Here is a 25,978-nt window from a genome sequence, read left to right as displayed (position 1 = left end):
GGATATGAACTCCAATTTGTGCCATAAAAACCTGGTGAGTTAGGCACCGCAAGCATCTCCGCTTTTCCTGATTGGATTGTATGGACGGCTTAGGTTACGTGTCCAAGGCCAGCCACCTTGTCAGCAGTGAGCCCAGATCCTACGCCAAGCAGCTTGACCCTGGAGTACCTGCCCTAGTCACTGTCTTCCACTGCTGCTCCGACCTGTCCTCTGCCCAAGACCAAGGTGCTCAGATGTGCCCACGCAGGTGACAAAAGAACATCGTGTTCCACCCCTGCAGCACGTGGGTAGTTTACGCTTCAAAAGGTGTGGCAAGAAAAGTTTCCAGATGGAAAGACAATAATTGTTATTTTCACTGATGAAACTTTCTCTTTTCCTCCGCAGCGTACTCAGTGCAGGGTTTGTCTCTGGTATGAGGAAAAAATAGGAAAGGGAGGAAGGAAGCGAGCAAGGACAGGAGGCCTTGCTTCATCTCCAGCACAGAGGCTGAGTTCTGAGCTTCTTGTTTGCCCGTCGCTTGCCGCAGTCTCGCAGCCTGGGCGCCTTTGGGAGTAGTGGGAGTCAGGATGCAAAGGAGCTGGCTTACAGAGCTGAGGAAGGACAGGCAGACTCTGCCACTCCAAGATTCATTCGTCCAGCCGTCCCCATCATGGACAGGGAGGCCTACGCCACGTGCAGGCCACTTTCTAATCAAATTGGCATGCAGCTCCGCATTTCGAGATGAAAGGCGCTGGGTGAAATTGCTGTGCCTTGGAGCAGGGCCGCAGGGGCGGGGAGGGGCGGGTTTCCTGCCTGAAGGTTTCCCCCTGTGGGCTTTTCCTTTAGGCATGATAAGGACCTCTCACCCTTTAAAAAGAATGAATTCAGCCAGACCTCAAGTTGACTTCATTGTGCAAACAGTCTCCAAAGATGTTGTGTTTCCTTGAAAGTGCGAGGTGCCTGAGAACTATCATAGAACTTTCTCTGCCTAGGAAATCCTAAGGAGCAGGGAGCTCGGTGATGTGGATGTGGGGAGTTTGAGCTTCTAGAAGTTTCCCAATCAGCTCCACAAGCAGCATGCAGAAAACGGGGCTGGCCTTGATCAGATCCGAGTGTGAATTATTATTTAGCTGTGTGTGTGAAAGTTCGTCATCCAAGTTTTGTGAAGGGTCTCGCCATTCGCCAACGAGGAGGTGTGCAGGCGTGGGTAGTGGTAGGCCTACGGGCTATGCAAACCACAAAATCATTGGTTGGGCCTTAGCAAGGCAATTGCAGGTAGGATTTGAAATTCAGTACATCTTTCTCAGGCTAGTTTTTAAGTTGATAAACTTGTGTGATTCCCAGATGACTTTTGGCAGAGCATAGGGTCCCCATGCCTGCGAATGACCACACCGTGTTCGGAAGCCCCGTCTCCATCCATCCTTGCTAGTGCTAGGGTGAAACACCCTGAAAACAAGACCCATCAGCAAGAATCATCCAGGACGAGCCACCTCGGTGAGGCTGAGTCTAACTGTGGGCACCACAGGGCTTCCTGTCCCAGCTCTGCCATTTATTTGCCCCGTCGGTGGGACCAGGTTACTTTGCCCCACATGGTGGGATGGTAAAAAGGCAGTGGCCTCCTCAGGCAGGAGGCCACTGATCCCACTGCTCAGAAGAGCTCATGTAACTGGTATTTGATCAAAGCCATTTGATCATTTCTCCAGCAGTGCTTTTCTGTGTTCCCAAGAAACACCCCATCACAGTTGACCTGCTGAAGATGAGGTCTGCTTTGCATCAGGCCTGGCTCACCCACATGCCACACTCATCCCTTTTTGCCACCCTGGGGACTTGTTGCTTGGCTCTCAGCCATCTCTGCCATGCCGGAGGTTTTGCCGTGTCCCGGGCTCCGTGTCCCGGGCTGTGTCACCTGTATGGGCTTCCATGCTTAGGGCACTTGTTCTTGGTGTGACCTTGAGCTTGTGGCTTTGCTCAGGTCCAGGGCAGGACACCTGCTCTCCTGTGCTTTAGCTCCAGATATCCAGTGATCCCTACTGCTCAGAGTGCTCCATCGTCGGAACCTGATGGGTTTATTATATTTCTTTTAGATAACTACAAATTGTCTTTTTGTTGTTTGCTGCTTTACTCCTCTTTTTTCCTTCTCCATTGCTTTTTTTTTTTTAAATGTAGTTCTGGGTTTCTGTTCTGTATTCTTTTTTATTTTTGTTAAGAATTTCTCTTAACATTTCTTATGAAACAAATGCATTAGTGACAAATTTTCTCTATTTTTATTTAACCGAAAATGTCTTTGTTTTTCCTTGGATTTTTTTTTTTCTTTAAGATTTAGTTGCTTATTTGGATGTCAGAGAGGTGGGACAGAGGGATGGAGTGACATCTTTAACTTGCTGGTTCATTCCACAAATGGCTGCAACAGCCAGGGCTGAGCCTTGCCAAATTCGGGAGCCAGGAGCATCAGCTGGGTCTCCCACAAAGATGGTGGGGACCCAAGCACTAGGGCCACGTTCGACTGCTTTTCCTAGGTCATTATTAGGAAGTGAAGGTCAGGAAACTGAATCAAACATGGAGCATCTGGGACACAAACCAGCAGTCATATGAAGTGCCAGTGTCGCAACAACACTGGGACTAGCCATATCACAGAGTGGACATCCCTCACTACTTTTTTTAAAAAACAATTTTAAAACTCATGGTCAAGTTAAAAATGGACCAATCCCCAAGTAGGACTAACCAAACATCCAGACCTTCTTATTTGCTAAAATAAGATCTGCCAAAGGGTGTTATGCTTTATCTGCCCAACTTCTGTAATCGTTTTTTGGTGGAGTCAACATGATAATTTCTAATGCCAGAGAGCACATTGTTTGTTGTTAGGCGGTTCTGCCTGTTTTACTGGTGGTGGTGAAATTGATTTTCAGCCTCTCTGAAGGGCGTCAACTTGTGTCCAGCTGAATTTGAACTGTGGTTGATGTGTCCGGACTCATGGTGTAGCCATCTGGTAGGATTGCCAAGCTTCCAAACACTCAAGTTGCTGTGGCTCCCAGCATCCCCTGACTTCTCTGTAAGGAGGGTCTTCACAGGTGGGGGGAGGCCTCCTCGTGTTGGGGGGAGGTGAAATAAGACGGCAGGAATAATGCTAAAGGACCAGAGTTTAGTTCGCCACATGGGAACTGTGGGCAGATCATGCACCGTCTCCATCCTGGGAAGTAGAAGACCTTAACGCACTTCTGTCTTTAGGTCAGAGTGCAGAGATGATGGAGGACAGTAAGGGGCACTGGAGTCAGTAGGCTCAGGTACACTGTGTGTGGGTGTTGCCCCATCCTGGGAAGTAGAAGACCTTAACGCACTTCTGTCTTTAGGTCAGAGTGCAGAGATGATGGAGGACAGTAAAGGGCGCTGGAGTCAGTAGGCTCAGGTACACTGTGTGTGGGTGCTGCCCCTTGAGCTGCCCTCCTCTCCCACCACTGCCCCCGTCCGCCGCCTGTGGAGCCGACCCATTTATCCTAGGTAAAGTGCCCTGCCACTGCTCGGGATGATCCCTCATGATGCTGATTACGTTATACACTTAAATTCAATAAAATGCACCCCATTGAAGGCACCGCACACAAAAAGAATATTTATTTGAATATTAAGTACAGATAAGACTTCCCCTGGGATTATTTCTGAGCACATTTGCAGGATTTAATTGCCAAGGTTTCCCACTCAGTTCCTTTCAGAACGTTCCTTGTGAAAATATTTTCTTTGCTAAGGTAAAGCTCCACTCTGTTGGTTTATTGTTGTTATTATTTTAAGTCTGGAGAGCTCTCTGAGCTCAGTCATTGCTCCCGGTGTCTAATTAGCACTGTTGATGACAAAGCAAGCGACGAGATGGCCCAGATTTCCCCTTTCGATTGCCTGCCATTTACACGAACGCCTCTTCACTCCTTCAGAGCAGGAGGAATCTAGGCCTCCCAGTAAAGATTCTTTATGTTTGGGGTTTTCCAGATTCCTTTTTTTTTTTCCCGTGAAGCATATGTCTTCCAGCACCCTTTCCATTAAGCCTTCCAGGAAGGGTGTATGAACACACACATACACGCACATAGCAACAATAACAACCACCACCCAGCCAACCCTTTCAGCCAACTGAACTGGAAAATTAGAAAATGAATACTCCTCAAGCTTCTCCAGCTACGGAATTGTTCCCATTTCTTAAATGATGACATTTTGTAAAGTCATAGAAAGCAGGAGTTGGAAAAGGCCTCCTGCAACCATGCAAAGATTTCTAGAGAGGCCAAAGGCAGTGTGGCACAGTGAGCCAGTGTGGGGGCGCTCCCCCAGAGATGTGAGTCTAGAAAGTCACATTTGTCTGCTCTCCTCATCTGGAAAATTAGTCCCACTGCATGTAGTTCACCCCATTGTTAGGTGGACCTTGTTCCCCACCTCCCCGAGGACAGCACAATAGATGTTAGGTGACTTCTTTCTATCGGCTTTCTCTCTGCTCTGTAGACAGGGACTTGTGATGCCCCGACACAGAACTTTCCAATGTATCGGCCACTCTTCCGAGCCTTGCTTTTCCCACAGCTGTGCTTTTTGTCAGCACAATTGCTTAAGTCCTCGGCGAGATGGGTCCACTCCATTGTCAGCTTATCAAAGAACAAATCAGAACAGCAACGACAAATAGATTTTTGGATTGAATTTATTTCTCTGCACTGTAAAGGTACTTAGATAATGTTTTCTACATGCTAGGCAGAGGGGTGGGAGAGAGGCAAAGAGAGAGATAGAGACAGCATGAAGCCAACCAACCATGTCTTGCTTCACTCCCTAGATGTCCACAGTGTTCAGTGCTAAGGTGGGGGTCTCCCTGGTAGGCAGGAGGGACCTAGTGAAGCTGTCGTCGTTGCCACGCAGGGTCTGCCTGAGCTGGACTTGAGCTGGGCTCCAGCGTGGGGCCTGGGTGCATCTTCAGCACTAGGCTGTGTGACTGGTAACTCATCCAAAGCTGGCAGTGATCCTTTGAGACACAAAGGCTGACCCAGGCAAGTTCTCAGGCATGAGTGGGAGGGTCGACATGTGAGCCTTGAAAGCCTGGGGTTAGAAGTTGATCCTCTTAATGCCTGCCTCCGAGATGCCTCTAGAAAGTCAATTAACATGTGCAAGATGACCACCCAGATAAGGCCTTGGTCTCTGTGTCTGCCGAATCTATTTAATTGGGACATGGATTATGAAATTATCTACTGCTGATTAAAAAAAAAATGATCATGGAGCTCTGTAATATCCAATGAAAAAGAAAAAAAAAGAGTCCATTTAAACATCTTCACTTGAGAAATGTCTTGAAAACACTTACTCTCTACAAGTAGAAATATGTGGATGGCATGCAAATTGGCTCCCTATTCCCTCTCCCCACAGCCGGGTGTGGAGAGGGGGCTGATGGGAAAATCCAAGTTGAGATGCCCAGGCTATGCAATCCCAGTTTCCTGGCTATAGGTAATGATGGTCCCTGGAGGTTGGTTCAGGGAGGCCTGCCAAGCCCTTTTAGTTCCTCAGGGTATTTTTGGTGAATATTGTTCGAATTTTCTTGGGCTGAGAGAGGGGCTGGGATAAGATTTTGGAGGGGGGCAATTATAACCCTTGATTATGCAGGAAAAGAATGGTGATTGCTTCTGCCACGGAAACAAATAGAAACCATCTTCGTAATAACTGCAATTGTTTTCTCCAACCTTCCTCTGCCTCGGTTCACAAAATACCTTATTAAATCTGGAGAATAAAAATGCGCCTGGGGTAATGGTTTATTATTAGAATAAATAATAGGCAATATGTTTCCCTCCACCCCCACCCCATGCAAGTGATCAAAGGCAAAGGGGCTTTTTGCTGTCTTGTGTGTCGAGGTGTCTGTATGCATCAGAGTGGCCGGGGACTCCTGGTGGCCCTAGGCTGCTGTTTTATGTTCAGATCAGCATCAAGCCTGGAATGAAAACCCCACAGAACACTGCCTTGCAGGAGGCAGATGGATGCAGTGGGAGGGAAGAGCGGCCGGTGGCGAACCTGATGGTATGTCACTGGCGGCTGCTGCCCCCTGCTCCGTGTTGGTCTGATTCCTGTGCCCCAATCTCTTGTCTGAGACCCCAGCAACATGTCCTCCTGTCCACTGGTGTCCTCCACAAGTGAGAGTGTGGCAGAGCGAGCATCGAAGCATCTCTCTTTCCAACCTGTAATTTGAGGCTTGTGTGAGATCTGTGGGCGCCCTGATCTCTTAACACCGCTCTCATCAGATAACTGGTGCTTGGCTCACGTCTAGATCAGCAGCTCTCTGCTTCCAAGAGGAAGAGCGGGAAAAGGTCTCACTGGATGTTGTGTAGTGTTTGGAAGATTGGATTCCTCAGGTCACTCAAGCATGGAAGCAAATTCCCCATATTTTGAGATTTTAAGATGTGTTCATGAAGGTATCCTTAAGGACTGTTAGCTTGAATTAAGAGTCAGAGCTTAACTGGGTTGGTCTGTTCCAGTTTCCACCGGATAGTGCATCCATTTTGGTTTCTATTTAATCCTTCACTTTGTCAACATTTTTTGTAAAGATTTATTTATTTTTATCGCAAAGTTAGATATACAGAGAGGAAGATCTTCTGTCTGCTAATTCACTCCCCAAGTGGCCACAACAGCTGGAGCTGAGCCAGTCTGAAGCCAGGACCCAGGAGCTTCTTCCTGGTCTCCCACACGGGTGCAGGGTCCCAAGGCTTTGGGCTGTCCTTGACTGCTTTCCCAGGCCACAAGCAGGGAGCTGGATGGGAAGTGGAGCTGCTGGAATTAGAACCAGCACACATATGGGATCCTGGTGTGTGCAAGGGGTTTTGTCAACTTCTTTCGTTTAACCTCGTACCCCAGCCCCGCTGCCTTGACACTGCCCCCACCCTACACCACCACAGTAAGCTCCTGTTCAGGCAAGACTCTGGTTCTCCAAAGGGAATAAAAGAAGAGATACGTCTGGGAGAGCAAGTGGATTCCAAGTTATTCTCTCAAACTCATTTCCCTCACTTATACAACAGGAACCAGAATTGAGTTAATTAATCACAGCTGACTTGGCTCATTATTGTGACTTTTTGGTTTTATTCTTTTAATTGATTCTCATTTCTTTTCCTGAATGCTAAGCATCTACAACAGGCTCCCTATTTTCCCTTCTTTCACCCCCCAACAAAGAAGCAACCAGTTGCTGCTGTAACTCACAGGTCTCTAGCAGCGGGTCTCTGTATGCGACTATCACCCTTCTGGTTCCTGGCAATACAAGGAGATGCTTGTCTCTACACACCTTGGTCAGAAGCCATGGGCTTGCCTGTTGCCATGTGGGGAGCTGCTCATGTCATGTCATGGGGAAGCTGTCAGAACTTTGTCAACTGGCACTTCCGCTGACATCACAGACAAGACCCCAGACATAAGCTGGTCAAATGAACCTCCCTCTGGTTGCTGCTGTCGACTTGTGTGTTGCTATTTCCAAAGTACAGTGTGTTCCTGAAAAATTAGCCACGGATCAAGGCATCCACAATGGGTTTACCCCTGAGTGCCCTGGGGAATTGTGCACTGCTACACACATACTATGTGCCAGGCCAGGCCTGGCTTTGATAATCTACATTTTACAAAAAACCCATAGTTAAATAAGCCACCCTACAATTGTGTTGTTGTGGTTGCCACTCATTGGAATTTACAAGAAATATGTGTACTCACTGCGAAAAAATTGACATAATGGAACCTCGGATGAGACTTTGTGAAAACAATGCTGACTGTAGTCCTGTTCATGTGTAACCTGGGAAGTAGCAGGTGACACAGGCACTTGGGTCTGGCGTCTAGGAGGCCCTGCTGGAGTCTTAGGCCCAGCTTTAGCCATAGATGGTGTTGGTGTTTGCAGAGTAAATAGCAGGTGGGGATTCTCTCTCTCTGCTTTTCAAATAAGGAAACAATTAAGTAAACACATTACAAAATGAGCAAACCTGCTACACTGTGCCTCCCTGCCCATTACGACTTTCATTTCCGCAACATGTCTGTGCTGTTGTTTGGTCTTTATCATTTCAGGCTCATTTCCATGTGTAAGTGCATATTCATGTGTGTGCATATATGAGTAGCCTTTTTAACAAAAACTGGATTGTTGTTACAACATTGATTCAGCTTGCTTTGTTTCACTCTTTGTATCACATCTGATGAATCCACTGCAGCTCAGAGCCTGGAGTGAGGGTGGGCAGATTAGGACCATGGACCCTAGGCAGCCCACCATTTGTAGAAATCAAGTCTTACTGCAGTCCAGTCATGCAATTGCAGATTTTCCCACCCCAATAAAAGCTGTGTTGAGTAACCATGACAGAGAGACTCCACGTCTGTCAACGACAAAGTGTGAACTAGGAGACTTTGTAGAGAAACAATGAGCCATGGTCCCCTTGCTGGCTTTGGCACCAGTGGGCATTGATGATCTCTGACTTCCGGGGCTGGGCCACTTATCCCTGGCACTCTGCAGAGTGAGTATCCATCGGGTTACCGCGGTGGCACATTGTGCATGGCCAGCGTGGCCCCGTCCTGGTGTTGGTACCAATTCTCCCACATCATTGAAGAATAGGCTCAGACCTCTGCAAGGTTCAAGACAGCTATTGCACTCCTCTCTTTTTTCCATTAAAAATGCAACCTAAGGCTCAAGAAGTGTCACTCATTCAGCCAAATGTTGGTCTCCTCTCAGGAGCTCTCACATTCGTTTTAATATCCCTTGTGTTTGTTGACTTGCTTAAATATGCTGAGTACTTGGCCTTGTACTTATAGAGGGTTATCTCAGTTTAGACACCCGGTCCATAGTGCGTTTTCCCCACTCTACAGTTAGGTGAACTGAGAGCAGAGCATATATGTACAGAATCCTGTTACACAGACGATTAGCCAGAGCTAGTCCCAGGTAGTCTTCTGAAACTCTGGGGGGAAGCCTGGGTCCCCAGAAGGGCCCCAAGTATTGATAGAGAAACCAAAACTGGGGGAAAGCCTTGTGATCAATACCTCCAGAAGCCAGCTGTCCCAATCTTGGCATTTCTGGGGCCAAGGGCTACAGGGTGTGTTTGTCCTAAAGAAATGCAGGTGTCAAGTGACACCTGCCAAGGGCAAGTAGAGCCCAGAGAGCAGATCACAGGGCTAATTCTGTGGTCTGAGTTGTTTTCCTTTATCCTGGGAGCTGTGTTCTGGCACTGGTTCCCCCGGCCCCCGAGCCACCCTACCTGGGTGGGAATTCCTGTGTAGAAGGTGACAGCTTAGGACTTCAGGAATTCTCTCATCCGCTCCCGGCCTCTCTTTCCCCATCTGAAATACAGCAGCACCAAGAAGGCTACCTTTTTCTGACACTGCAAATGTTAGCCTGGCTGAGTCTTATCAAATGTTTAACATATATCAGGGTGTGATAGAAATATCCTACACTTTTATAAACCACTGTTAGTATGAATTCGCTTTGCTAAAATAATAATAAATGGTTAAAATAATTATGTTCCTGGTAGAGCAGTTAAACTTGAGCGGGACATAAAGGTTTGTGACACAGATGCGTACCCATACCCTTCCCTGCTGTGCCCTACTTTGAACCCTGCTACATGTACAGAGTGTTTTCCCAAAGCTACATGCTGGTCAGCCTTCGAAACCTCATTCACACAAGAAGGGCTGGTTCAAGGAGACTGAACTTCTGACTGCTGCCTGTATCCTACCTGTGTGTTCCCACCCAGCAGGCTAGTCTGACTCGTTTTTTGCGGGGACCCAGTACCTTGTTTTCCAGTGATGACCCACCATCGTAATCTCAGTTGATTCATGTCTCATCCCCACTGAGACTTTGAAGGAAACTCCCCATGTCATTTGTATCTGCACGACCCCTCCTCCCCGTGCCGCCTGCCGCCCTGAGCCCAGTGCTGCATAAGCCAAGGACAGGGATTCCGAGAATGTACGGCAAGCATAGGTAACTACCCAGCAGCACACGAAGGGAAAGGCAAATGGTGGTGTTTACCCTAGCACTTGGCGTGTGTTTATAGGAGAAAGCCATCTTGTGTCAGAGGAATTTATAATGATTACCAAAACTGCAAAGCTGAGAAGTGCACACAGCGACCAATTGATGTGATTTATTGAATTCTGTGCTGCTAAACATCTCTGGTGCTTTTCTTCAAAATGACTCACAATTGTCCTGAAAACTGGAATTTCCAGCATTATAGGATTACACACCAGAAAACATGGCCATCCCTTCAGCCATCCATTTATTATGCGTCGTCTTACTTCTTTTTAACTCCTCCTTCTCGATTCTGGTTCATCCTGTACCAGTTGCCCCTGTATGGACTTGGACTGCATACAGTTCCTCTGCTCCCATCATCATCATCAACTCAGTTTTTCACGCATTCCACCACTCCTCTCCCTGGCTCGTGCTGCCTAAAGATCACAACCAGACGGGACCTCTGACACCTGGCTGGCTCTCCAGAGCCGCGAGAAGCTGTAGTGGATGTGCTCTCTGTAGCTTCGTCATCAGCTTACTCACCTCTTGCCCCAATCCGGGCAGTGGGCTCAGTTGCCTGCTTCTCTGTAAATCCAGAACAGTTTCTGACATCGGAAGTGGACCTGATCTCTAGAAAGACAGTTCAGACAGAATCCAGTCCCTGTCCTGGCAGGCTTGTCTGAGGCATGGGAGAGGAAAAGAGGTGGATAACGGGATCTGAAGAACTAAGCGGGGGGAGGATCTCGGCATCAAGAGAAGCATGAAAAAGCTGAACCTGAGAAAGCATCTTGGGCCCTGTCGCTTGCGTGGGGAGAGGGGCTGGAGGAAGACAGATCCCTGCTATTAAACATCCCGTCCGCCCAGAGAGCCAGGGGTCTCGTTGCTGAAGTTTATTGCTTCAGTGTCTAACCTTTCGTAAGTGCTTACTTGGCAGCCCTATCGAGAGTGGTATTTGATTCTGGAAGCATCTTAAAGGAGCAGTGCCCGACCTTCCACATTCCCCTTTTTCATTTAGGCCATAAAATATATTGGTTTTGTGCATTACTGCCATGGGAGGAAAAAAAAATTGCATGTTAGTTTCCAAATGAAATGACATTTAGTGAAGTGTGCATTTAAGATAGTTTCCAAGGCTGGCTTGTAAAGAGTGCTTGGAAAGCGCCTCCCTTGTCCCAGAGGAGGTGGAGCTGCTTGCAGGTGCCTCTTTCCTCTCCCAACCCTCCGTGTTGGCCGTCGGGGGAGGGGGACATTCAGTAAGAGCCCCACGAGGTCTAGCGATGGCCTAGCTCTGTGTACATCACTCACCCTGTTGGGGGTGTCTGACCCCGCTGTGGGCCCTGGGCTTTAGCCTGCAGGAAGGAGGAGGATGGAAGGCATGGATGGCTCTTGGTTGAAGAGAAGTCACTGGCCTCTGAGGCAGACAACGTCCATGTCACTGAGTGGACCCTCACACAGGCCCATAACAGCCATGTGCACTCAGAGAGGTGGTGGTGGGTGCAGACTGTCCCAGGCAGCAGGCGGAATGTGCTGGTGGCAACCCCTCTTCACAGAATAACTTATGAAAGTGTTTAGCGACGTGATCCAGGAGACGCAGCCTGTCACCCTTAGAGCAGAGGTGGATCGCAGGATGCTGTGTGGCAAGGTCAACAGCAATGCAGACATGTCCACCAGGAGCTTCTCATTATCACCCAATCTCATTTTCCTTGATCGGCTTCGTTTGAAGGGCAGGAGAGCAATTTCCATGGCTGTTGTTGGGTTTTGCATTCAATATTCTCTGTAATAGGAACATTATAACACAGTGTCCCTTCACTTTGCATAGGTCAGTAGGCTACTTGTTTATGTAAATGTTATCTTGGTGCTTCTATGAGCTTGACCAATCCATGTAACTTTTGAAGATATGTTAAAAATATCAATCTTATTGTAAGGTGCAACATTTTATTTAATTAGTGGAAATGGAAGCTATGCTTGTTATTACTACATTTAAAAAAAAGTATTTTCTTGCAAGGCAATCACATTAAAATATTTTCTGATTATAAATGCACTGCATGTCATAAAGGATAATTTGAAAATTACAAAAAAGCATTAAGAAGAAAGTATTGCCATCATATTAATTGCATCACCCATTTAGTTTTATGTTTTACATTTAGATATGTGGCCCATTTTGAGTTAATTTTTGTGCAAAGTGTGAGGTTTGGGTTAAAGTTCTTTTATGTATGTATGTCTATGTATAGACATTCCCATTATTTTAGCATCATTTGGTCTTCAATATGGCACTCTTCGCATTTTTTTAGGGTGGTCATTATAGGGATTGTAATACATGTACTTTGCACATTTTACATCAAATCTTTATATACAATTAGAATGCAAATCTCTTGTCACGATAATTAACTTGAGGTTTCCAGTAACTCACAATGCAAATGTATATAAATACATCAAAATTAAAATAAGAATGATGTCCATTTTTACAGCAGCTAAACGCACTTTATGCATCTTCTACCTGGATATCAGAGACCCAACTTCCCATTTGCCACGGTAGGAAGCTGATTCAGAAATAACCAGCCATGACTCTAACTAAGACTCTCCTAGTGGGTGCCTGTATCACAAACAGAGGTGCCATAATGCTTTTCCCTCTGTCCCAGGTCTTTATTCAGAATGTCAAATGTCATCCCATTCTAGGGTGGGACACCAGGGCTGTTTATTTACCTTCACCAAGCTCTGTGGTGGTACCTGTTACTCAGCCTTTCATTCCCCATCTTTCCACCCTTTCCAACCTGTAATAGTGACATTTGAAAGTCAGATAAAATGGAGCTCTGGTTAGCATTGTGGCTGCTGCACTTCTGATGCAGGTCTCTGCTAACGTGTCCAAGAAGGCAGCAGCTGATGACACAGAGCTTGAGTTTCTGCCACCCCAACTGGGGAACCAGTATGGAGCTCCTGGCTTCTGATTTCATCCATCTTTTCTACCTTCCCTCCCTCCCTCCCTCCCTCCCTCTGCCTTTCAAATAAATAAATCAGTAAATCATTAAAAAGCAAACTCAGAGAGCCAGCATTGTAGCTCAGTTGGTTAAGCCACTAACTACAGGGCCAGCATCCCATATAAGTGTTGATTCAAATCCTGGCTGCCCCGTTTCTGATACAGTCCTTTGTTAATGTGCATAGAAAAGCAGCAGGACATGGCACCAGCACCCGAACCCCTGGCACTCACTTGGGAGACCCAGTTGATGTTCTTGGCTGCTGGCTCTGTCCTGGTCCAGCTCTGACCATTGCAGCTTTTGGGAGGGTGAGCCAGCCAATGGAAGATCTATTTCTTTCTGTGCCTCTTCCCCCCTCTATAACCCTACATTTCAAGTAAATTAATCTTTAAAAAAGCAGATCAACTGTATGTGAATGTGTTCTGAGCATGTGGTGTTTGTTCTTCTGAGTCTGGCTTATTTCATTTAACATAATGATATCTAGTTGTATCTATTTTGTCAAAATATCAGGATTTCTCTGTGTGTGTGTGTGTGTGTGTGTGTATTCTATTCATTTGTGTATATCTTTCATTCATTGATTTTTCTCCTCCAAGGCCTACACCAACGGGGGCAAGCTGAAGCTGGGAGCCAAGGCTCCAGCCAGATCTCCCACATGGGTCACATGGGTCCAAGTGTTTGGGTCATCACCCTATCTACCGCCTATGGTGCACCCCAGGAGGAAGCTGGAATTCAGAGTTGAGCGGAAGCTCAGGGGCAGAGACCCTGGGGCATGATGCAAACGTGGCAAGCAGTGATTTCACTGCTCTCTCAAAGGCTTGCCCCTCTGTGCAGATCGGATGTACTCCTGGTTGGCTAGCGTCATGGCATGCTTCTTCATGCATGGATTGGCCATTTGTATTCATTCCTTTCTGAAATGGCTGTTCAGATTTTTGCCTATTTCTTAACTAGATTTTTTTTCTTTCTTGTTGTGCTTGAGTTTCTCAAGTATTAATCCTTTGTCAAATGGAGAGTTTGTAAATGGTTACTCCTAACCTCTGCTTGCCTCTTTCTTGATTTTTCTGTTACTGTGTAGAAGCTTCGTTGGGTTGGGGGATTGTATTTGTTTCCTTTTTTTTTTTTCTCTTTACTATTTTGGAATATTTCCTCTTTATTTTCTTTTATTCCTTAATTTTGATGGATGACTTAACTTATTTTTAATACCACTAGAAACCATCACATCTCTGCACCTTTGTAGCTACTTCCCTTAGCATCTAGTGTCTTTGAGCATTTGGCATATGTCTGATTTAAAAAACATGGTTTTAAAAGGCTGTGTGTTTGGCCATCCTGTCAGTATATTACAACTTAATTTTTTCCCATCATTAAGCATTGTAATTTGAACATTTTTGTTTTGTGAATAATGCTGGGGTTCATTAATATGTAAATATGTGTGTGTGTACATCGTTGTTTTGTTAGATTTAGGTTTCTGGTACATCCTACCTAAGCATTCTTGGTTTTGTTTTGTTGTTACAAACATATAAAGAAACTTCTGATACAATACACATGAAATATACATCAGAAGTAAGTTCCTAAACCTTTTTATCCTGTTGGAAATGTTTCAAAAACGTGTGGCACACTGTCATTGACTGGGAGTCAGGAGTCGTTCATGGGTTAAAAAAAAATACTAGAAAATTTCCAAATAAATTGTGAATTCAGATTCAAAATTTCCTTCAGTCTTGCCATTTGGGGCAAAGGTAAGATTCTACTCCCGTAAAGGCTTGGCGGCAACACCAGATCCCCACTGCCCTGTGATCTTCACTGGACACTGTGTTGTTGGTGTCATCATTTAATCCCACATTCCTAGCTCCCTCGAGCGCCGCCTCACCCCGTTCCCTGCTGAGGAGCCTCCTTGGCCGTTCCAGAACCCGTGTTGGCAGGGCAAGGATAAGCAAGCAGGGTTCATGTCGTACTCCTTTTTCAGGAAGAGATGACAGATGGAGCAGGGTCTGCTTCTGATGGAAGCACTCACCCCAGAATCTTCCCCGTGCAAACCTATAGTGACTCAGGACCATCTGATTCGGGCTTGACCAAAGAATGTAATTCATTTGTCAAGCATGCAAGTGGTGGTGACACTCGTGGCCCATGACACTGGACACCGTGTGATTTCTCATGTCACCTCAGAACCATCTCCAGTGTGGAAGATGTTTTAGAGGGGATTCTCTGCTCCCATGCTGGGGGCATTTCATTCCTGTGCTGAAACTGCAGGAGACGCCCAGGCGGTGTCGTCTCAAACATCGAGTACACAATGAATGAGTTCTGATTCTTCTTGGAACTGAGTAGTCACTTTGCAATCACTTCTGCTTTGTTTCCTGTTGCTCCTCAGGCAGCATGTTCTGATCTGACCCCTCTCTTTCTTCTTTGCAGGTTTCCAGACAACAGATGAATTGTGAAAGAGAGCAGCTAAGGGTAGGTACACCTGCTTGCAAAATGCATCCCGGTTCTTATTTCTGTGTGATCAGCAAAAATTTCCTGGACTCTCCAAAGACACAGGTGCTAAATAACAGACTTCATCTTAAAGGCTGGTAGAGTTGAAAATATTTATCCCAACTAATTTAGTATTGATTGAGCTGGTAAATACAGTATATCTTCTTTTGAAGTACCATTATAGTAGATATGGATTTTTTGATTTAGATTTGGCAATAAATACTTCTCTTCTAGAATCAGTTTGACATCATTGTACTCCCTTTTTTTATGTACAACATGAGGTCTAAGTAATAACAAAGGTCAAAAGGAGGCCTTGCTGCTTTCTTAATGGGAATCCCAAGCTGTTTGCTGAGTGGCTAAAATACTCTTTTGCCATTGACTGGGGTCATAGATCAGTGAGCAGCGAATCTATCAAGGTCATTTTCTTGGAGAATTCAAGTCATCTCTAGACCTTTGGTTTTTAGTGGTATTTGTGTCTATGGGAGAGAGAGCCAAAATATTAAACCTCATATTCTGTGTCTCTACTTAAAAATGAAGTTGTTTCATGGTTCTGGTATATTGGATGTAAAATGTGTTCCTCTGACTAGGAGAGCGCGGCATGCGTGATGGCATCGCTCCGCTATCGTGGTGTCTGGGCGAGTGTCCTTCTCCACAGGGGTGTGGCATTTAAGAAACCAGGGAAGGATCCATCGCTGTACTGACCAATTTGTATTTTTGTGTTTGTATTTGTGCTTTGGATGGATGCATTTGGAGTCATGACTGGCCCATGTTTAGTATCATTGGGAGAAATATGGAATTTGTACAGGAAACTGTGGCCCCCAGTTTGAAAGATGAACTAGAAAAATCTGTGGCTTTTTACATCAGAACAGTGAGGTTTGATGCTTGGGCCATTGTGTCCAAAGCTATCTGATTACATTGGTGCATTAATTCAATGTGATGCCTCAATACACTGCCCTTCTCAAAATACTTCTGTAGTTATCATCTCAAGATGGCAGTAACTTGTAGAGTTACCTCCATTTTACAATTGCTTGGCATCAGGTTTATTAAGTCCTTATGTAAAACAAACAACAGAATTCAGTTGCATGAAACCTAGGCAATAGGTTGAGGTTTCCTTTTCTGCTATGCATATTTATTTTATGTGATATCCCAGCAGGGTCCTCTCCATTAACCTTTCATCTCTACCCACTTCACGGCTAAGTACCCGAGCCAACATTACTTGTGGCTCCGCCATGAAATAGCCTTCAAGATGTTTTAAGCTTTCCTGAGCTCTCTTATTACTTTTCCCCTGCAGTCTGAATTACTGGTTCATCCTAGTAAATAATGTATTGCAACTTCAGATTTCTCTTCCTGTGTGGATGGGGATGGTGGTGAGAACTAGGTCAGCGATAGATACAGCAAACATGTGTGTTGTCTCTGGGAGCCCCTGATAAGTCCTCAGAATTAAGACAATACTGAAATCTCTCTTGTAAATCAGACTCCCCAGGCACATGAAGGAACAATGAGGTGCTGATGTGCTTGTCTGCAGTGTGAGGATCTGGTTACTTCCCCTCCAGGAGGACATGTCAGTAGGGTGCAGTTTAGGAAGAAGACGGGAGCCCTCTCCCTCTCTGTTAAATAAATTCAAGCACTGGTGTGATAAAATGAGTCTGTAGGTTTGGTCCAAAGAACGGTCCCAATCATCCCATGAAGATCATGAATTTGGGTTCTGTCTGTTGCTGATGTTGTCTTTTTTTTTTTCCTTGTTCACATTTTAAGTGGATTTATATTTTGTATTGGTAGATTCCATTATTTGAATCCAGTAGAACATACATTTCTCTGGGTTAAAATTTGAATGCTATCAAAGAGAAGGTAGGGACATCTTCCTCTTCCCTCCCCTCTCGAGGACCCCCAGTTGTCATTTTGCTCTGGGGGATTTCTCATCACTGACGCCTGTGTCTGCTGTAAGAATATGTCCTTTTACCCCCTCCTTTTTCCTCTGTCCCTGTAACTCTTTTCTTCTCTCCCTCCCTGTCTCCTCATTCCCTTTCTCTCTTTCATTTGCTCAGCCCTTCCATCAATAAGGTGATTTTCTATTGGGAGACACTTACCTTCTACAAGAAATTTTGAAGCATGAATGCTTTGCTTTCTCAATGAAATTTGTTTCTCTCTCTCTCTCTCTCTCTCTCTCTCTCAAGGTTGGAAACAGTGGAATAAAAATAGGTTTCTATGTAATTCCTGACCTTGTTTATTTGTCTGCCAGCCACAACTTACAGTATGCTTCAAAGGGAGCAATCAAAATGCATTTCCAGATTTGCTGTGTGGGATGCTTGGACTCTGGGTATGTCATTGTTTCATAATGCTTCGTCAATATTTTCTGTTGTGTTTTCGGAATCCTAGGATAGAAGAGAGTGATTGCAAAATGTGTCGCTTTCCCCTGGCCTCTAAGCAGCAGCAGTTCATGTAGGCGTGTTAAACATCCCTTTCTTTGCATGCACACCAACTCCATGCAGATCAGCATATCCTTTTGTTTTCCTCATCAATGCTAGAATAAGTTTGCAACATGTTCTCTGAAGTGTTTGTGCTATAAAATGTTAAGAAATATAGCCGAAGTTGCGCCCTGGATACATTTAGGAAACACAGAATTGAATTTCCTTTAGCTGCAGGACTTCTCAGAGCCTTTACTGTCTGAAGGCAAAGCACAGAGAGATGGATGTAACACCCAGTTTTGTGTAAACACAGCGGAGCACCTTGTTGTTGCAAACATGCCCTGAGAAACACTTCTGAAAATCCCATCAGCTTTGTCTGTCTGGTGGCCATTTTCTCAGCCTTATAGAAAAGGCGGCTGAGAGTAATTTAAAAGATTGAGAGATTTTATTACCTCCTGGTTCCAGGGCCGCTGTGGTGGATTTGTAACTTCGGGGCTGTAGGGGGTGGGGATGTCCTTGTACATCCCTCGGGCTCTGCTTCCCTCTCCTCTCTGTCTGCCTTGCTCCCAGCTGCACCTGCTCCTGTGACAGCATTCTCCTCAGAACCAAAGAGGGAGATGAGCCTGCCCCTTATAGCTCTTGCCTTTGATTGGAGGAAAATCTTTCCCAGAAGCCTCCTCTGCAGATGTTTTCTTAGAACTGATTGGTCAGTCTCCACATCTGTCACCGACACAAGGATTCAGCGGCCTCGGTGATTGGTTATAACAGTCAAGGCTCATCCCTGGGGTAGACGCATTGTGGCCGAACAGAAACAGGGCTTACTTCATCAGGAAGGATGAGGAGATGGGGATGTGGTGTCATGGTCTGACACCAGTTAAGGAGGCCGTCCACTTGAGTTCTCTGCATTCCTCGTGGTGTTGGCTGCCTAACATTCCCTTGCTCCCTTGTATCCTGGACATATAGCACACAATTCCTCCCCAGACACCTGTGTCTGACATGTGGAGTTCACACATACTTCTTCTGCCCACTTTGTGTCTCTGGAACCACATCTCTCCACCCCAACCTACCTGCCTGCCCAGTTTCCTACTTTCATGCATTTTCCTTTGTGATTATTTTTGGAATCTGCTGGTTATCCATTTTCATCTGCCCCCTCACACCCCCAGCTTAGGTACCCTCAGGTGGCCTCAGCTTGGACCCTGTTGTGTCTCAAAGACCCTGTGAGCAGCTTTCTGACCCTCCCCTTGCCAGCAGCCTATTGCACCTAACGGATGATTCACTCTTCTCAGAAGACTGTTGAAATTACTCATGTTTCCAGCCTGCAAACAACACAGCAAGAAATTCTTTGATTCTGCCGGTTTGTCCCGAGTTTTATCACCGTCGAGTAGTGTGGTCCTTCTTTGGCACTGATTTCAAGTTGTTGTCTGGGTCATTTGGGTGCAGTGAGCCAGTGGAGATCACCATGGAGTCTGTGTGTTGACTCCTGTGGGCTGTTGTTTGCCAACCTACTTCGCAGTGCTCTTCAGGACTGTAGGTCAGAGGTTGTCATGCCACCATGCACCACTGCTCAATGTGGACTTTGCTTCTGAGGAGTCACTGATCCCATAGGATCCGTGAGCTGTCTTGTCCCAGGATAGGTGCTCATCAGCTCAAGTAGGTCATAGCAATATTGGTTGCGCATTGCCATGTCTGTGTCACAGTTGACAATATTCACTTTTCAGTGTCTGGGACCAACAGATGGATATGGAAGAAGAAATGATGTGATTCCTATAGACTGCTGTCTCCCCCAGCATTCTGCCGGGATCAAAGACTGTGAGATCATAGAGTAGAGACTCAAACACCTACTTTTCTTAGTGTTCGTTAAATATTTGGCTACAAATGGACATCTGTGCTGTGAATATTAGGTTTTTGTGGGGTTTTTTTTTTTGGTGGGGAGGGTTAATATATTTGGTGGGGAGGGTCAGAGTATTTCTAAACAAGGAAAGACATGGCTAGTGGGAGAGGGGTCAAATCTGTGCTCTGGGTGCAGTCATTGATGATTATAAGATACGGCAGGAACTGGCTGCAGAGTGCCTTGGGCGTCAGGTGTCTGATGATAGACTGGGGTTTGTTGCGTTTCTAACCACCCTTGGTCTCTCACATCTCTAATTTCTCTCTATGTGTGTAATGTGGATGTGTTTTTCCTCTTGGGGTTTATTGATAAAATGACTTTTGTAAAGTACTTCAGAAAGACACACACCTCCTAAGTCAACAAGGCAGGCCAGCCTGGAGTATCTTTTCCAGTAATTCTCTGTTTTTCCTCCCAGGAATCATAGGCCTGAGACAAGTCAGGAGGCAGGCATGGTCACTTCACTCCTGCATGGGAAGGCAGCGATGAGTGCGGGATTTGTGGTGGAGAGCATGGTGATCAATTCAGAGGAACACTATAGTTATTTCAAGCGCAAGCAGTAGAGACAGTGACATGGGCTAGCCTGTGTAACTCACCAACCACAACGCAGAACCCTTACCGCTTAGCTTATTCACTCATGCACCTGCTCACTTTCATTTGCTCTCTCACTCCCTGTCTTCGTTTTTCTTTATGGGTTACATCACGAATTTTCTTTTGGCAATGCTCCATCATCATGGTATGTGTGTGACCCTTCGGATTCCTATAGTTATTCTGTAGCACGTCTCGCAGATGTGGCAGCTGTCATTGGATCCTGATGACAAATGTCCAGGAAAGGACTCTGAGGGCTTACCATGTGCTGTGGTTCAGTCCAGCCCATTTGGATCTTCCGGGGAAAGTGAGGTCAACATGTCCAGGTATGCTATCCAGGGGAGACTCTTACTATGAGGGTATGCTTGCCAGGGTATGCTATGCTATCCAGGGAAAGACTCTGCTGTGAGGGAGAGGAAGCCCTAGCTGTCTGACCAGATACCCCAAAAGTGTTTACTGAGCCATACAAGCACAGGGGCAGAAACAGAGCAAAGGATCTTATCAAACACATCCACTGTCCTTAACGTGCAGCTTAGTTTTCCCAGGGTATACACATCTGCCCTGGGTGCTCCTCGCAGTTGGTAGGTGGAGAACACCAAGGCACTCAGACAAGGCAGATCAGAGAGAAAGTCACCCTCTTCCCAGTTCTTGGACGCCTTTCTGTGCCAATGAGAAATTTTCAGCTTAAAGAATCTTCTACAAGACCCCAACACTTCCTAAGCTTTCTTTCTTAACAACAACAACAAAAAAAAACAACCAAAAAATAAGGTCTGGCGGGCACTGTGCCTCAGACTTAGAGCTTGCAGCAGCGTAGCATCCATGCACATCTAATGATAGTTTGCAGAATACAGGTTAAGAATTTGGGACCTGGAGCTGGGTTTCTAGCGTCAAGATCTAGACTCAACATCATGGTACTTTGTAGCTTCTTGCATGCGACTTAGCTCATTTGTGCCTCAAATTCTTCATCTGGTCGTGCTGTGTGGGGCTGTGTCTGTGTGTGTACATATGCAAAGAGGAAAATAATTAATGCACAGAAGGGCCTTTACAACACATTTTAATACAGAAATGGCTTTCTAATAATTGTTGGATTTCAATGTGTTCATTTTTCATCAACTCTTATTTATGATTCCTGATATTGGTTTACCGTTTACAGTGGCAAAACAGTTTTCCTTGGTAAATACATTTAAAGTTAAAAATGAGTTACTTTAAAAATAAGTACTAGCTGCAAACCATGACAGGCTGGCATTGTGGTAGAGCAAGTAAAACCTGTTTGTGTGGCATTTCAACTACTTCTCTTCAGGTTCCCTTTTCATGGGAAAAGCAGCAGAAGATGGTTCAAGAGTCTAGGGCCCTTGCCCCCATGTGGAAGACCCACATGAAGCTCCTACCTTCTGGCTTTGGCTTGGCCCAGCTGTAGAGTGACCAGCAGATGGAAGATGTCTCTCTCTCTTGCTCCCTCTGTCTCTGAAACTCTCACTTCCAAATAAAATCTTTAAACAAAACTACAGACCATTACAGATGGTCTGCAGTTTTGACAAAATTTGTGACACTGGAATGCAAATAACTGAAGTTCCAGAGACATGGAAATCATAGTGCCAACCTTGTGAAACATGCTGTACAGCAGTTCTGTGCTATCAATATTTAATTGTCCAGTGAGAATCAGCTCTCCCATTTCTGCTGGATGCAAGAGTGATGCGGATTGCAGAATGCAAATTGCTAATGATCAACTTGGCTTAAGCCTGTTGCCTTCAACTCACTTGGGCATCAGATAATGAAACTTCAGGACTGCCTCAGAATCAGATACTGTTTTCCTCCTCAACTCCCTTCCCTTTAAAAGTCCAGTTATTCCTCAGTGGCTTTGAAGGCAGTAAAGGAGGAAGTGAAAGCCCCCACCCACTCCCTGTTGAGACTTCATGGGGTTCCTATTCGCTTCACTCCAACTTTAACGTGACTCACTGTAGCGGTGCCTGCTTCCATTCAGTTATTTATTCAAGAAATATTTCTTTTTGAGTGCCAATTGCTGTGCTAGCTAGTGGAGATGGAACGATGCAATAAAACCCACACAGTTCCTGTTCTCCTGTACCTTACAGGCGAGTGGGAAACAGACACATTTGTCAAATCACCGTGACAAAAATGTCCACGTGAAGGTGATGGATGTAGAAACAAGAGTTTCTGTCTATCAGGGCAGGAATGGAAGGGGATCTCCTAGTTGACCTCCACGTATCCGGCATCCCAGATTCACACATGCGGGCCATTCTCTTTGTGAAATCTACTGGCAAATGCCCACAGCATCCTATGAAGCAAAGGCTTTGTGCAAGTTTACCTTTTTCTTCACCCGTGGCGGATGTGCCTGCCAAGAGTCAGTTGTGTTTGCTCCCAGAGCTGCTTCTGCCAGCTGCACTTGTTATTGTAATTACATTATTTAGTGGAATATTATGTAAACTGATGAAAAATGAGTGCAGCAAGGAAAAGAGCTGTTGCTGTGAAAACTGAGTTAAATGCTTTGGAAACACTCTATGAAAGCAAGCCTTAGAAATTATTTCAATTAGCTGTAAGCCAATGGATTGTGAACTGGTGGGGGAAAAAACTCTCAGAAATCTAGAAAGATTATGCAGTCAGAATCATTCTTATATGCCTTGGCATTCCCACCCCACTTTGAGCAAAATCAGAGCTGAAACAGCAGAAAAAAAAAAAAGGCTTGGCAAATGTTTCCTGGAAACGGCCAGATTGTCTCAGTTTCACTGTTTGTAGACCACAGGGTTTCCATCACAATCACACAGTGTTGCCACTGTCACAAAGGAGCAGCCATAGAAAACATGAACAGGGGAGACTGTGGTCTTGCAAAGAGCAGGCAGTGGGGCCAGAGTTGGCCAGACTCTGCTGGGGAGTGAACTGCTCCTGAGGCTTGTTTGGGAAATGTAACAGCTTTCCATCTACCCTGTCCCCTCTCCCCTCAATAAATCTCTTCAATGAAAGGCCATTTGAGGGATGGGGCAGCCGGGGGGAAGAGAAATTCCATTCACTAGCCCACCATTCAAATACTCCCAATAGCCAGTATGGGTTGAGTCAGACTGAACTCACCCATACCACCCATGTGGTTGGGCCGTCCTCTGCTTCCTCTCGGAGTTTACATACACAGAGAGCCTGGACTGGAACCAGAGCTGGAACTCCAATGCAGTCATCCCAAGAAGTACTCTGGCTATTGTGTCAGCAGCCCACCCCTAAAGATATTTCCATGTCATTGTGGAAGCAGTGTCTTCCTCTCAAAGGCTTGAAAAGTCAACTGCCTTCTCTGTTTCTCAAGTAAGATGGCTTTTGTAACCTAGCTGTCTGAGATCAGGGCTTGGAACACACAGTGAAATTAGACTTATTTCTGTCTTCCAACCCTGATGACTCAAAATGCCATAAGTGTGCAGTGGAAGAAGAACTTAATTCTGTTGAGATCCTCAGCAGGTAATTTCTAGACCTCTCTAAGGAAGGTGGTGTCCTCCCCTCCACTCCCCGCCAATTACCATTTCTGTGCTTGTCCTCTGCCACCTGTTGCTTGGCAGCTGGCCTTTCACAAGAACTTCTAGTAACTCTAGTTTCAACTGTTTGGTCTTCAGTGTGGTTCTGTAGAGGCATAAACTCCTTTCCCCACATTAACATCCCCCCAGGGGGTTAAACAAAGTCACATTGCCTGGATTAGCTTTAGGTAGAAGAAATCCAGAGCTTATACAGAGCTTTGTGGACATGAGAACCCATGGACAATATCCCACCTGGACAGTGTGTGTGTGTGTGTGTGTGTGTGTGTGTGTGTGTGTGTGTGTGTGTGTGTTTATGTGCAGGAAAAGAAACCAGTGAATGTTAGCTTGGCTTGCTTTCTAAAACTGGCGATCCTTTCTTTAAGATTTTCTCCTAGCTTAAGTTAGCTTATTTCACACTCATTAGCTCTGTTTCTAGAAACTTCAGAAACACAGGTCACTACATAACCTCCCTGGGCAGTTTCTCTACCAAGATTAAAAATGACAAATGGGTGAAAATGTTTGGAACAAAGCTTTTTTCATAAGATATTGCAGTTCACAGCCTCCCTTACAAGTTTCATATGCCTCTCAATTTTTGCACAAACATTGACGGGCCCAGTGAAGACATTAAGATATTAATATCAAGATATTAGACAGCTAGTTTCAGATGTAGCTCCCCAACTGCATAGTAAGACTTGACTCAGGAAAGAAATGTACAGGTAGGCAGTGTTCTTCATCTTTGCTGCTCAGCCCTGTAATTCACATATATGTTAATTAATCTCTCTTTTTAGTCTCCAGAGGCATTTCAACACTGTCTTCAGGGAAGATTCCAAAGCTACCCTATATAGGACATTTGGTCTAATATTCATTCTCCTGTTCCCTCAGTTTCATTTTAGCCCATTATCCCTCGTCATCAGACCCCTTTCCGGGGCAAATCTGTCCCATTTCTTGTTTCATCGTTAAATCACTATCAAATAGCTTCTAGCAAAACTGCTAATAATGCTGACATTTCAATTTGTCATAGTCGCTCTTCATTTTTGTGACTGCTGCCTCAGTGAAGACTTGCAGGCCTGCCCTATTCCTTAGAGAACTAAATACCATTTCAGGGCTGGGGGGAATGTTGATGGAGAAGGAGAATAGGGCAGGAAGCAAACAAATAGGCGTCCGTGGTTGCCTCTACTTAGGGATGGAAGTGGAGGAGGCGGGGCATCTCCCTGATGAGGCACCTTCCTGGTAATATAGACAGCCCCACTGTGACCCCAATAAAATGGCCCTAAGCTAGTCAAGCTTCCTGTTTTTCTTCGTAGCCAGACATTGACTGTATTTAGGTTATGTGTGTGTGGGCGGGGGTGAGAGTTGGGTGTGGTAAGCAAATGACGGCTTGTCTCCAAGAACCTGCAGATATTCCTGCCATGCGGCAGCCATGGTCCTCCTGGGGGCTAGTGCTACTCTTTTATGTACAATCATGGAAGGGTGATAAATCAAGACACGCTTGCCTCCTAGCTGGTACATGTAGAAACGGCCAAATCTTCTGAGATTGCAGGTTGAATGTAGTGATGCAAAACAGGATGAAAGCAAATGCAACTAAAATGCTTGAGTTGATTCATTTCAAGAGTGACATCCTAGGATGTTTAAATGAAAAGAGTTCCCAGAGCTCGACCTTAGATCCACCCTGATTCCTCTCTTTGTATCTAAGCCCAGTTATTCATCCATCCATCCATCCCTTGAGCTGCCTCTCATCCCTTGCATGATGTCTGTTTCTGCTGAAGTTAGTCAGAACCTGTTCCTTTTTTTTCTGTGATCAAAGCACCCCTACTGGTACACCAGGGACATGTGCTAAACTTGGAAAAGTGCAGAGCCAAGAGTTTGGTTAAAGGCTTGCTAAAAGCCAGCTCTTCGTCACAGCTAGCAGTTCTTCCCCCATTACTGTGTGCACTTTCCCTGCCCTCTTAGCATTCACAGAGAAGAGCTGTTGACCTCTGCCCCCCACAGGGTCGAATGCCTCACTTATATTTTCCCATTTCCCTGGGTGATGTGTGAGTCACTCAAAACTGGAGAGGCACGGGGAAAGACGTCTGTTTCCTGATTGTTGGAGCTTTACTTCCTAGTAAATACAGGGTGTTTCCCACAGGCATAAATGAGCACCTAGATGTTTTCAGAGAAAGGAGGGGCAATGGGACAGCATCATGAGTCACTCTGAGAAATGCATTCTTCTAGTACCCTTCCAAGACTGCCTAGAATGTTTCTAA

General features: G+C 45.6%; 1 protein-coding gene across 4 annotated transcripts in view; it reads left to right on the top strand.

Annotated features, from left to right (window-relative positions):
• The window catches only part of RBFOX1 (RNA binding fox-1 homolog 1), a 1,044,467-nt gene that overhangs the window by 510,502 nt on the left and 507,987 nt on the right, over positions 1-25,978 (top strand). For all 4 annotated transcript variants that reach the window (XM_040973377.1, XM_040973373.1, XM_040973376.1 and 1 more), the window contains exon 3: positions 15,289-15,330. In XM_040973377.1, the coding sequence (XP_040829311.1) occupies positions 15,304-15,330 (27 nt within the window). In that variant the 5' untranslated portion in view covers positions 15,289-15,303. The remainder of the gene's footprint in view (positions 1-15,288; positions 15,331-25,978) is intronic.

The sequence above is a fragment of the Ochotona curzoniae genome, unplaced genomic scaffold (assembly GCF_017591425.1).
Source record: "Ochotona curzoniae isolate NIBS_2020 unplaced genomic scaffold, NIBS_Ocur_1.0 contig_2321, whole genome shotgun sequence".
Taxonomy (NCBI): domain Eukaryota; kingdom Metazoa; phylum Chordata; class Mammalia; order Lagomorpha; family Ochotonidae; genus Ochotona; species Ochotona curzoniae.
This window is presented reverse-complemented; position numbering and strand designations above follow the sequence as displayed.